Source organism: Stigmatopora argus, chromosome 22 (assembly GCF_051989625.1).
Source record: "Stigmatopora argus isolate UIUO_Sarg chromosome 22, RoL_Sarg_1.0, whole genome shotgun sequence".
NCBI lineage: Eukaryota > Metazoa > Chordata > Actinopteri > Syngnathiformes > Syngnathidae > Stigmatopora > Stigmatopora argus.
The window spans coordinates 5,075,100-5,088,426 of NC_135408.1; the positions used below are offsets into that span (position 1 = coordinate 5,075,100).

General features: G+C 40.1%; 1 protein-coding gene across 1 annotated transcript in view; it reads left to right on the top strand.

Moving 5' to 3' along the window:
- The first annotated feature begins 3,132 nt into the window (after positions 1-3,132).
- The window catches only part of tmem132e (transmembrane protein 132E), a 198,056-nt gene continuing 187,861 nt past the window's right edge, over positions 3,133-13,327 (top strand). Inside the window, exons 1-2 of the mRNA XM_077592688.1 lie at positions 3,133-3,676; positions 3,859-4,092. Of these exons, the coding sequence (XP_077448814.1) occupies positions 4,023-4,092 (70 nt within the window). The 5' untranslated portion in view covers positions 3,133-3,676; positions 3,859-4,022. The remainder of the gene's footprint in view (positions 3,677-3,858; positions 4,093-13,327) is intronic.

Below are 13,327 nucleotides of genomic sequence, written 5' to 3' on the forward strand. Positions count from 1 at the left end.
TACCATTTAAAATTGTTGCTCAAATTCCCTAAATACAAACTGCGAATTATTATTTAGTCATACTTAATGCCCTATTAATTATTAGGCTAAAGAAAAGCTCCACAATTCCCAGACTTTTATTGTTTTTTGTTGAAGAACTTGTTAAGACCCTGACGGACGTAGCTTCTTAAAGGGACAACGCATGTACATACAAACTCTTTTATACACTCACACGTCGGCTCAGTGAAACTGCTCCTGGCCATTGTTGGCTTTTATTGATGCGTAGACCGTGTTGTTTTAACTTGTTTTGTCGCCGGACTTTTGGTCGCCGGACTTTTGGTCGCCGGACGTTTGGTCGCCGGTTGTTCGGGTCCGGGCAACCAAACGTCCGCGACCAAACGTCCGCGACCAAACGTCCACGACCAAACGTCCGCGACCAAACGTCCAGCGACCAAACGTCCGGTCACGGTTTTGATGCCCCACGAAGATTGATAAAGTCCAAATTGTGTCCAGTGATCAATTATGCTTACTTGTGTACATCATGATGTATTTTTATTGGCAGTGGTCTCACCATTCCCACAATTTTCTCATCTCATCTCATTTTCTGAACCACTTTATCCTCACTATAGTGAATATCTAAGAACATACAATGCCATAAGTCGACAAGGTAGGAAGGTGCTCTGTAATATTTAAATAATAATAAAAATAATAAAGTGTGGGACAAAGTATTGTATCATTCTGCTATAAATCATGCAAATCTGTTCATCTATCCGACTTCATTTGGAGACTAATAATCGTGGAAGCGTGCATCACGGGCAGAGGAATAGCAACATAATATTGTTAAACAAATGGTCAACAATTTGTCTCAGAATCACATCAACAAATAAATCGGACATAAATAATTGTTCTCCGATTCATTTCATGAACCCGGTCTCTATCTTTTCAAAGAACAACCATATATATTACATATGTGATTGGTAGACAATGAAATGGCAAAATGTGATAGCTTGCCAAGGAAAATCAAAAGAGTAAATAAGACTAGGTAATTTATTGAGATGTTTCAGATGTGCCTTGAGCCAAGGTACATAGAAAACTAAGTGGAAATGTTGTCATCTGAGCCTTTTGTTCCATGTTTGAGCCTTTCCTTGCATTGAAATAATCATGCAAATAAGCAGGTTTTCTATTTGTGTGTGGTGAGCGTGGTGATGATGCACTGCTTGTCACAATTGAGTGAGTTACAAGCACACTAGCCCTGACGCATTGTCCTTGTCATACACAACGGGGGAATTCTCAATTTTGAAAACATGTTCATGCGCAGTGATATATTTTGTTTGAGGATAAGAATAGGGCTTATAGCCATGTTCAAATGAAATGGGATTATAATACTATGTTTATTTTGATCTTATTTCAAAGCTCTCTTAGTAAACAAACACATTTCTTCATTTAGTAAACAAAAACAAATGTATTCATTTCAAGATCAAGGAGGAATCTTTCTTTCATTCTAGGTCTTAGTTATTTACACAATTTAAGTATTTTTTCACCAACAGAGAGAATAGTGAACTGATTTTTGTACTTTTCAAATTGTTATGAAATTTAAAGGTAAACACTTTTTTTTCCAGATAGTTCCAATATTTTTTGTTGCATTCATACATAAAAAAAATCACCAAAACAATAAAAACAGGAGATGTGGCTGCACTTGCACTGTGACCTCAATTTAAAAAAAAATCCCCGATAAATCTCCGTGAATATTCCGACTCTTGAGAGCAACCTGACAAGCATTTGAGCGTTTTAGCGGCTTTTTTATGACGCAGTATACTTATAGTTTCACTCTTGTAAATCAGAACTGGATAGCCATTACCCTCACAGTTAACCTCTTTAATTGTAGCCATTTGACCCCACATATCTGGGGGTAAAAGTAACCAGTAACATTAATACTACTCTACTGAAATGCATCCTTTATTAAAACCATTAGTGGTGCTGCTCTATTCAATCAATGGTCCTCTCATCAATAACGTTAATTCAATAAATGCCAATCAGACTGCCTGGCTCGTCCGCACCACTCTCCAGATTAATTTTGGGGGATAAGAAGAGTCCGAAGCGTCTTCAAATTTCCCACACTCAACATGGGCGAGTCCATAAACTCCACTTCCGTTTTACAAAATAACACCATGTCTCTCAACTGATGTTAAAAATTCCGGTAAAAATTCCAGGATTTTGACATTCAATTATTTTCAGGATTCAATGAAAACATAGCATACGATGTAAACAATGCTAAAATAATAAGTCATATTCATGATTAAAGATTAAATGGTAGTATTGCACTGTTTTTGGCTGCTAATCAAGTCAGGATGTCCAGAATGTTCTGGAAAATTGAATATCACAAATGGAGACCATCCTATCACAGAAATCTGACAAAAAGGGATGAAGTTGAATGCATATTTTTTTCAGTATACGTACTATGTTGTGACATTTTGGTGCCAATGACCTACTTACTATACATGACATAAATCGATTGATTTTAGACAAATTACTACTTTGTCACCACCTTGTGGCATCTTAGTGTACGTGAAGGTCACATATTTGTTAAGATCTCATCTCATCTCATTTTCTGAACCCCTTTGTCCTCATTAGGATCGTGGGGGGTGCTGGAGCCTATCCCAACTGACGGGTCAGAGGCAGGGGACATCCTAAATCGGTGGCCAGCCAATCACAGGGCATAAGTTGACAGACAAACAACCAATCACTCTCACACTCATACCTAGGGGCAATTTAGTGTCCAATCAGCCTACCATGCATGTTTTTGGAATGTGGGAGGAAATGGGAGTACCCGGAGGAACCCCACGCAGGCCGGGGAGAACATGCAAACTCCACACAGATGGACACAACCTGGATTTGAGCCCAGGACCCCAGAACTGTGAGGCCGACACGCTAACCACTCGCCCCTTTTGTTAAGATCTTATGACAAGACCTGGGCAATTAATTCCACACAGAGCCACAGTGGGTGCAGGTTTTCATTCCAACCCCTAAGAGGAAATCTTTCCACCAATCTGGTATCTTGGATGTGCAATCAGTGGATTGCAGTCAGGTGCGTCTTGTTTCAGCAATCGAATTTGTTAAACTGTCCATGCTGGATCGGTTGGAACAAAAACCTGCACCCACAACGGCGCTCCAAGGATCGGATTGCCCAGGTCTGTCTTGTGACAGTCAAACAGACACCTAATGTTTTCGCTTCTATCGTCTTATTTTGAAAGGCTCAATCGGAATTGACTTGTATACTAACATAGTTGACTTGATCGCTTCAAATCAGCTCGCTTGTCAGTAAGGTGCGCACGCTCACTTTGAAAGCACTTCAATAGACGGAACGGGCAATCAACCGGTCCCCCTCGTGCAAAAATAAACCAGACAGACGATCATCAATCCGGGTTTACGTGAGTCCAAAGAATTGCGAAAGCTTGCTGGGACCCCGTTACCCGCGAGGATGCTCCGCATCATTCGCCTCCACAGCCCCAAAGTAAAGCGGCAATAAGCGAAGGGGAGAAAAACTCGCCGGACTTCAATCGCGCTCCCCTCCACCGGATAACAAGCCACGCCGAGCCAGCCAACCACCCTTGGAATCAGTCGTGACCACCTGTCCCCTAAAATGCACTTTCAACCCTGCATCCTTCCTCGGACGAAGCCCGGGAAGCGTGAGTGACAGGTCGGCCACCGCGGTGCAAATCATCCGGTCTTTCTTCACTCCAGGAATTCATATCTCCCCTAATTTTGCCTGCGATCGCTTCCCCCTTTTTACCAAAAAATTGCACCGACCCCATTTCAAGGAGGAAGACGACATTTTCTGTGAGATTTGTAAATTTTGGGGTGTTGCTTTGGAACTTCCAGAGGGGCGGCGCGCACGCTCTTTTTTGACCGGGAGAGGAGCCACATCGCCGGGGCTCGGCTTGTGAACTCATCCGTACAGGGTGCCAGCCTTCCAGCCGCCGATTCATCTGAGAGAGATTTACTCATTCTTGGATTTAATCACTCCACCTGCTGGGAATTCTACCATGTCAGGTGTACGGGATTGCAGAAGGACGCCCCTCCTCCTCTACGTGATGGCTGCGGCGCTTTCATATGGTAAGGAGACCCCGACCCCCGTATGCCCCCCCAATAATTCCTCCCTGTGGGTTTTACAATTGTGATGCATAGACAAATGATAGTGCCAAATTTGTTCAACTGCAGAGGTAGCTTTTTCTGCTCTGATTGGTCACTCCGGGAGATGGACACATTGCATATGCTTTAACACTTTTTTGGGGGGTGGTGGTGGGGGGATTTTTGATGACACAAAACAAATACGACTGAAAAATATGCAAATCTCAAATATCAACACTCGCCATTTTACGCCCAAATTGCATAATTTTATTATGCCTACTTTGAATTATTGGATGTCTTAGTCACTCTTATACAAGAGATAATCCTACTGTTTGTCCTACATTCACCGGTGGATGCGCAAAGATGATTTTTCAGCATAAATTGAACATATTTCTGAGCACTTGTGCAAAGGCAGCAAAGAAGTGTGGCTGCAAGTTAATCTTCATGGATGAAGGTAGAGAAATTGGTTTATAAATAAGAGAAGGTAAAAGATAAAAGCAAATGGTAGAAGGCACCACAATTTCTGAGAATAATTTGGAATGTGTAAGATATTGCTCAAAATAACAAAATCCCAACACTGATCAAGACATGTAAGGTAAGTGGTACATGAATGTTAGCTTTGGAAATGATATGCAGAATAACATAGTTAAGGTAAGTAGTATTGGTGCAATGTTACATTTTTCTCCCACATTGTTGTCGAAACCATTTGAACCGTGAATGTTCACTGCCACTCCTCCCAGTTCAACTGGAATAGAACACCGATAACTGTCCATGAAAGCAAAAGAGTTCCTCTTTCTATCTTATTTCTGTGGAAATATTTTTTATGAAAGGCAAAATTTTTACAAAACAACCTTGGCTTGGGGAGAGTGTACATTTGGACTCTGACACAGAAAGCAACGTCCAATCGTACCGCTACTTACGAATGCCTCTAAATCCGAAATTTTCCGAAACACTTTTATATGATACGCGGAAGGATTTAATGTTGGCCCTTCCATCCTTGTATTTTTCTGAAAATGGCCCTGAAAACAAAAACACACAATGCTCTTAAAGAATCACGTTGCCATCTACAGCCTTTTAAGTCATTTTCTGGAGGGCCACGATTTATAATGATGACGTGACTGCAATTCAAGCACCTGAGCCACTGCAGCTCCCCTGCCTCATCGCCTCTCCCCGTATAATTGGCTGCATAATGCAGTTTGCACTTTGTGTATCTGCGACGCGGTGGGATCCCATTCTGTCATGGCTTCACAATCGCCCCACTGTCTTACTCATTTTCTAGCCGCAATTTCGTTTCATTACCGCACAAAAGAAACACCACCTACCTGTGCGCAAAAAAAAAGAAAAAAACACCCCACTGCTTTTATTGATGGTTCTTTTTTTGCTACCTACTCAAATACACGTGCACGCAATCACGCTAGTAAAGGCTTGGCGGTCAATGTTGTTAGCACCACCTTCCTGGACAACCACACCGCCGCTGTCAGGAATAATTGTGGTCAAGGCTTTGGCTTGGGGCTAACTGCCTCCCAGCTTCCTCAGGAATCCACAAAGTTTGAAGCTTGTAAGACTAGTTTATATTTATAGTATTACAGTCCCCGATTGATAGGTTCATTAATAGATATACTTTAATAAAAGGAAAGACATCGGAGACATAATCCAGCATTAACTTGCAAGTGAGAATCAATCCTGACTCGTCCCCGTCACGGATCATTCTAAAGAACGACATCCTCTTCTGTCCATTTAGTTGCATTAGAATCAAAACAATTAAGGTTATCTTATTCAAAACAATTGCATAAGCTAACCGAAGAACACAATTAAGGTCAAAAAACAACTGCAACAACAATTGCATATCGGGTCTTCAAAACAACAATTAAGGTCGGAAACCAAAAACAACTGCATAAGAATTTACACAAGCAGGCAAAACAATTTCCATATTAGGTGAAGCGAGCAACACTATTTTAAAAACAATATGCAAGTATTTTCGGAAGTCGATTCGATTATCGCCATCTGCTCCGGAATCCAAGTCAAAGCAATTTAAGAGACCTTCACAGATCTTCATTGCAAACCCAGATCAACAGTCCTCGAGCCCGGGACTGGGTGAGCTGTCAAGTCAATAGTCCTCGAATCAGGGCAAAACTATTAAACGTCCTCGGAGCCAGCTGCAGGGGGAAGTGTCCTTTGGTAACCGTTGTCTGCTTATAATGATTAATATTTCACATATACATATAATGATTAATATCTCAAGCACATTTATAATAGTACCCAAAATAACCCCAACACCAATAAAATAAAATAAATGAATAAAAAAAATCTGGCGAAAATGAATATGGAAACAAATACATCATTCAATAAGAGTGAAAATAAAAATGAATACAAAAATAACTCAACAGTGAATTTTAAGGGTTTATTGAGTGGGCTAATTTGCACTGTATTGCACATCAGTTAAGCTGCCTTGAAGGTTGGCTTGTTTTTTGGGACCATTCATTACCGCAGCCAGTTTTTGTTTACTACTTTTTGTATTGAACTCAAATGGAAGAGTCTTTTCAGCAGTTTTGAAAAGAAGCTTTTGTCAAGCACTTTGAGTAAGTGTGCTAAGTGAGACATTTCAATGTAAGGCTTAGCTGGACTGAAAGGACGGCTTCATTTTTATGGACAAGTCATTTGTGTATGATTTTAAGGTGGTCAGGCGACCATGTATATTGCGTTTTGGCCTGGAGGTCGTGTGTTAATGTCAATTTATCAGCGTCGATACAGCCAAGCAGAGACAACACATGTCGCCTCTCCCAGTTCAAATGAATCGGACGTCTCTCGCTGTCCATGGCAGTTAATTCTGAGTAAATATAGTATGTTTTGTCGTTGTTCGACTCTTTTTAGTAGTGCAGTGTTCTTGTCAGTGGATCACGTCCACTTACTCTTCGTAATCAGTTTGTTCTTGACTGCTTGAGTAGTTGTTGCTGCTTTGTTTTGACATGCACAATCATGCAATCAGGACTCCTTTCTCAAGATGAGTGGACTTTTCAAGGACGATTCTGTCATCCTTTTCCCGCTTCTTCCGCCACTTTAATGACCGTATGTCTAATTGCGCTGTTAACGTGTCACGACAAGGTCCATACATCAATGCATTAAATAAGTTCTCAATCTTGGCACACGTGTGGAAAAGGTTAAACCGAAGGTGGCCCCCTTTTTGGTTCCTCCAAGCATCCTAGGTGGAATACAAATTTGAACAGACTTAAGGCATCGCCGCTTGACATTTTGGCCACGGAAATGTAGGGAATTTACTTTAGCAGCCTCATACATGAGCTTTATAGCTCTAACTTGATTTTAGCTTTATAGCTATAACTTGATTTTAGCTTTATAGCTATAACTTGATTTTAGCTTTATAGCTATAACTTGATTTTAGCTTTATAGCTATAACTTGATTTTAGCTTTATAACTTAAGATGGGTAGCTCCCGTCTATGGGTATTCAAATAACAGAAATTGAGTCAAGTAGAAGAGGTTTTTGAATTTTCAAACGTGTTAATGGAACAAAGTAAACTTCAAGTTGTCACTAGGGATGCCCCGATTTTTTTTTTCTCATTTCCGATCCATTTTTTTCAAACATATGTTTTGCAGATACTCATCCATATTTTTAGACCAGTAAAAATAATACAAAAATAATCTAACCAGTAAATAATGCATCTTTTTTTGGTACCTCATCAGGAATCTACTATAGTTGTCACAGTTAAAAAAAAATCCAAATATGGAAGACAATTGTCTTAAACAGAACATGAACAATCAGGTTGTTATTGTCAGGTAACTCTACCGTTACTAAGGAAACGACAATATAGTTTATAGTTTCAGTCATAAGCTTGTCACCGAAAATTGAGAAAACGGATTACGGAGAAATGTCACGCCGAACCACAGTATGAGATCTAAAATTATTTGGTGCCAAGATCAAATATCATGGAAAAAATCTCCCCTTCAGGGATAACTTGCTATCTAAATGTATATTTAGAAAAACATGCATTGCCAAGAGGAATACAAATATAGGTGACAGGTGCAGCGACAGCAAACGTCAGAAACCCTGAGCGGGATAAAACGAACGTTGGCTTATTTTGGCGAGGTTGTTGTTGTGCTAACGAGGAATTGTTTTCCAGGTGAAAGAACAGGGAGAAAAATAGCATCTTTAAACAATCATTTGCAAATGTACAGACATGGATGAACAAATCTACTAATTGCATGAGCTCACTGAAGAAGGCTTTGTCTTGCTTGCATTGGATTAAAATACAGCGTGTTTTAAACCTGTAATTAGTGGTGATCAAGTGTGGGATAATCCATTTTGTATTTGACTGTCTGCGGAAAGGTGAGTTGCACTTTGAGGAATAACTTAATTTGTACCTATTCCATGTAATGATGCGCAGGTATTAGTCTTAATTGTTGTAAATGTCAGGTTGGACGGTAAAAGGAACACAACCAGTTGTTATGGCAAAGACTTAAAGAAAGAAGCACCCCTCAAGACAGCCTAATTTCAGCGGTTTGTGTATTTTGACCAATCATCAATGTCTTTTAAGTGGGTGACTTATCTAACGGGTGTTTAACAGTAAAGAGACTCTACCCACCAGCGACTTAGTCTAAAAACACATGCAAATGCTGCAAATGCCTAAAGCCAACCTAAAATGGGTGGGTGGACTCGATGTATATTGTGGATAATGAGGCAGGCGATGTTAGAACACAGCAAGCTCAAAGCATCGAAAGCTATAATTAAATATTCATTTGCAAAAATTGTTGGTGCGCTTCGAGGTGTTCATTTTCAAGGTGATACACTTCAATCTCTTTTTGTTTTGGGGGTCGAGGGAGGCGAACACAATCTTGTGATATAGGTAATTAGCCAAGGGTTAGAGCAGGGTAGCAAAGGGTTAGAGCAGAGGTGTCCAATCAAAGAGCATGTGAGCAAAGGGTTAGAGCAGGGGTGTCCAATCAACTGGATTGCTGTGAGCTCTCCAAGTAAAAATGGATTGGACGTGTATTGCCGCCAATGGCAGGATCACTCAATTCCAGATTCCAAGATGGATATATATTCTTTAACATTTAATGGAAGTGAATGAATTAGGGGATACAAAATAATGTAAGGACACTACTATATATATATAATATATATTTCTATATATATATACATACATATGCATGCATGCATACATACATACACATATGCGTGCATACATACATACACGTATGCATACATACATACACGTACGCATACACGTATGCGTACATACATACACGTATGCATACACGTCTGCATACATGCATACACGCATGCATACACGCATGCATACACGCATGCATACACGCATGCATACACGCATGCATGCACGCATGCATGCACGCATGCACGCACGCACGCACGCACGCACGCACGCATGCACGCACGCATGCACGCACGCATGCATACACGCATGCATACACGCATGCATACACGCATACACACATTTACTGGACGGAAAATGATCTACAGAGTTATTACATTTGTTTCAACAACTCAGGTTTTGGCTCCTTAGCTAATGGAGAGCTGCTGTTCAAGTTATTTGCTCCATCTAGTGCTATGGACGAGAGATGCAATATAGGCTGGATTTAAGATTCATATGCTATCATATTTTTATTAAATATAATAAAATAAAACTTGGACAGCAGGACGTATTTTGGTCACCCTTGCGTTAACATAAATAACGCGTTATAGTAGTGGTTCTGAATATCAGAAACAACATTAAAGCATGTGTATCTGCTTAATGTAATAGGCCACATGAAAAACTCTCAAGAACCCATGCTGGAAATTGAATAGGAAGTTGGACGGGTTTGTTAGAAAACAGTCATTTTGAGTGAGCGATTCAGGAAGCTGTTTGATACAGATGCCTACCCATTAACCTGCTGTCAGTACGCTTTTGTAAAATGTTCCACTTGATGACAAAATTTTAGAGCTTTGCTGAGGTTTTGAGTTTCGCTTTGAGACATTTTGTGTTCAGGTGCACTTACTCTGTTTCTGCTGTGTAGCGGGGCAAGGAATTGTGATTGTGACACTCAGGGTTTTCATTTTCTTTTTCTGTAAACCTGTAGAAATCGACGTAGTGAAAAAAAGAAAACCGATGAATTATGCAGTCTACAGTGCGGCCTTCCTCAAGATTTACGTTTCAAATCTTGCTTGTATTGATCTCGACATGCCAAAAGAAAAACTTTACAAATGAGGCCATTCCAAAAATCAACTGTGCTCGAATTGCAGTGAGCAAGTGTTATGCGAAATGACAAAACTAGGCCCGTCCGTCATCTTTTTCTGCTTCTGGTCTCATCATGTTTAATTCAAAGACTCTTTCTTGTGCGTCCAACAATAGGAAACTTTTTCTGAGCCTCAAAGAAAACTGTGATGAGAAATGAGACTGCATGGAAATTGAGTGTCGTCAACGTTCCCTATGATTGGGTACAATTCCACTTGGAATAGCTTTCTTTTTACACCCAAGCTTGATTTTGTTTGACTAAACTAAAATGTCTTAAACTGCCGCATTTGTTCATTCGACCCTCCTAGTCATAATGTATTGGACGTCCATCGCAGTCAGTGACACCAAAACGTATACGTATATGTTGTTTGAGTGTTTTTTGCGTTTTGAATTTAGTGTTTTCTTTCATAGGGAAAATATATTGTGAACCTCTACTTTTTTTCAGCATTTAAAATCCCACTTATTACTTCATCCAGCACAATCTTCTGCATGTTAACACGCTCCGTGTGGTTTTGTTGTTGTTGGCATTTATTTTTTGTTCTGTTACTTTTTTAGTAGAATTATGCAGTCTTGGGCCAGTATCCTGATTCGTACACAGCTGTTTGGGGGGGGAAAAAGGACTAATATAAATGAATGAATGAATTTTCCGTTCTGCTGACCCTTATAAGGGTCTTGGGGGTGCTTGAGTATATCCTAGCCAATTTTGGCCAATAGGAGAGCGGGGACACCCGGATTTGTTTGCTGCGTCACAGTCATACCTAGTGACAATTCACTGAATTGAATTCAGATAGGCTCGTTGAACAATTAGGCATGTTTTGGGGTTGTAGGAAGAAACTGAAGTACCTGGAGATAACCCACGCAGGCCTCGGGGAGAACATTGAAATTACACACGGGAAGGTCGGAGCGTTCCGGAGATTGAACTCTTGACCTCAGAACTATGAGGCCATTAAAAAATATTTAGTGGGATCAAAAAATGTCTCACGGCCACACTTAAGGTCACTTTCGCTAATCAAAAGCCTTGAAGAAAGCCATTAAAGATGTAGGACAACATTACTTTTACCACTTTTACACACTTGTGAGTGTGTGTGTGCTCTTGCCAACAGTTCATTCAGTTCATTGATTTCAGGATATTATCCAAACTGTGTCAAACGGAAATTCATCTTGAAATCATTAATCCAAATTAATGAGTTTCACAATCCAAAGCAGGCACTCCATTTTGAAAGAAGGTTGTCAGCAATCGAAGAGAATTCAGGCTCTTCATAAAATAAATGCGACCAGGTTTTTAAATGTTATTGGGAGCGCTTGTTCTGTTTTAATACGAGTACAATTTTCTGGGCCGACTTGGCTCGCAGCTACGTTTTTACCACTCGTCGCACGGTCTATGAAAATGTCTTTTCGCCTACCCTGGAGCCCGTTTGAATCGATTCTTTTTATTGGGGTGCATTGGAGAGAAAAGGAATTGCAACGTGTTGCGAGATGACATTTGTCATCTCTTTTAACAGAAGCTACCCAAAAGAATTTAACTGCCATTTTTTCTTCTTCTTTTACACACATTGTTTTGTATGATCCACACGATACGGCACTTTCAAAGTAGGCATTATCAGTGGCGTTTCTAAAAAGTGATACTCTCTGATTACGAAAATCACCTATTGCCAGCCTCCCAACCACCTGAATTCATTATTTGCACGATTCGGCCTCTGGATATTGGAGGAATAAATTGACAAATTTATATATTTGTAGAGTGCTGTGACCTCTAAATATTTTTAATTAGGTCCAGGGGAATGTTTGTTTCAGAAGTCAAGCACGCAGATGGAAAAATTTGTTTTGGAGAGCGCAAATCTCATCTTCCCGGCCAAGTAATCACACAGTCATTGCGATTGATTAAAACCCTATTAAACTCCTGCAGATAGTAGATTATATTCGCTTTTCAGCCCTGGGAGAGAAGTCTTAATTCTCCCTTCCAGTAGTTCGCCACCACGTTCGTTAGTGCCTGATTAATTGTCGAAAAAATAGTTCAGTGTTGAAATTTACTCCTCTCAAGAAGGGTTGATTCATGGTTGGGATTCTTGAAGTGGGTTTTGGTGGGCTACCTCTTGTGGTACGTGAAGAATAACCAAATGAAAAGCTCAACTCTGCTTGGCATTCGAATGGCTTCATTTGATGGAAGTCTTATGATTTGGTTTTCTACCTGTGACCCTTGTGAGGATAAGCGGTTCAGAAATGAATGAATGGTCATCTGTTTTGTGATTAAAAAAAATAATGAACTGAATCCTGTGAGTAGATAATCCTTAAATGATCTCACAAATTGTCTAATTCTGCTTTTGCTTTCTATCTATGACCCATAATTGAGTATTCAACCTCGATACAACGGTCTTCCAATTTTTACGCCGCAAAACAGTATTTCCTGCCTGAATGGAAGACTCGTGATTAAATCCTGACTCATTTGGACCCTGAATTAACTTGTTCTGCAATCCTTTGTAGCTGCGATCCCACTGCTTTTTGAGCACCAAGCGTAAAAAGTCTTACAAAGATGAATTAGTCATCGTGATCTCCAAGGATACACATTTGGGTGCTTTGTTGTTGGTAGTGGGGGGGTTGGCCTAAATGCACAATGTTCCCATACTTCCTTTACAACGGAAGTAATCACACGCGTCTGACTGGCCACATTTAGTGGCTAACCCCAGAGCTACAACAAGCTCTACTGGATGCTGATGTCATTGGCTAAAGTCAGACAACAATCTGTACTGAGTGACTACCATATTTTACAAACTGAAGGCGTACGTTAAATTTTAGTTTTTTTTCCTTCCAAAAATTTACTGCATAATTTTTTTTCTCGACATTAATGACCTTAAACCTATTTATTTGGAGCATAACTCTATTATACCACACCAGTAAAGTGGTGAAGAACTGTGAAACCAACGTGCTAACTCCTCAACGGGCCAACTCATATAGCAAATAATAAATAGATAAAACAATG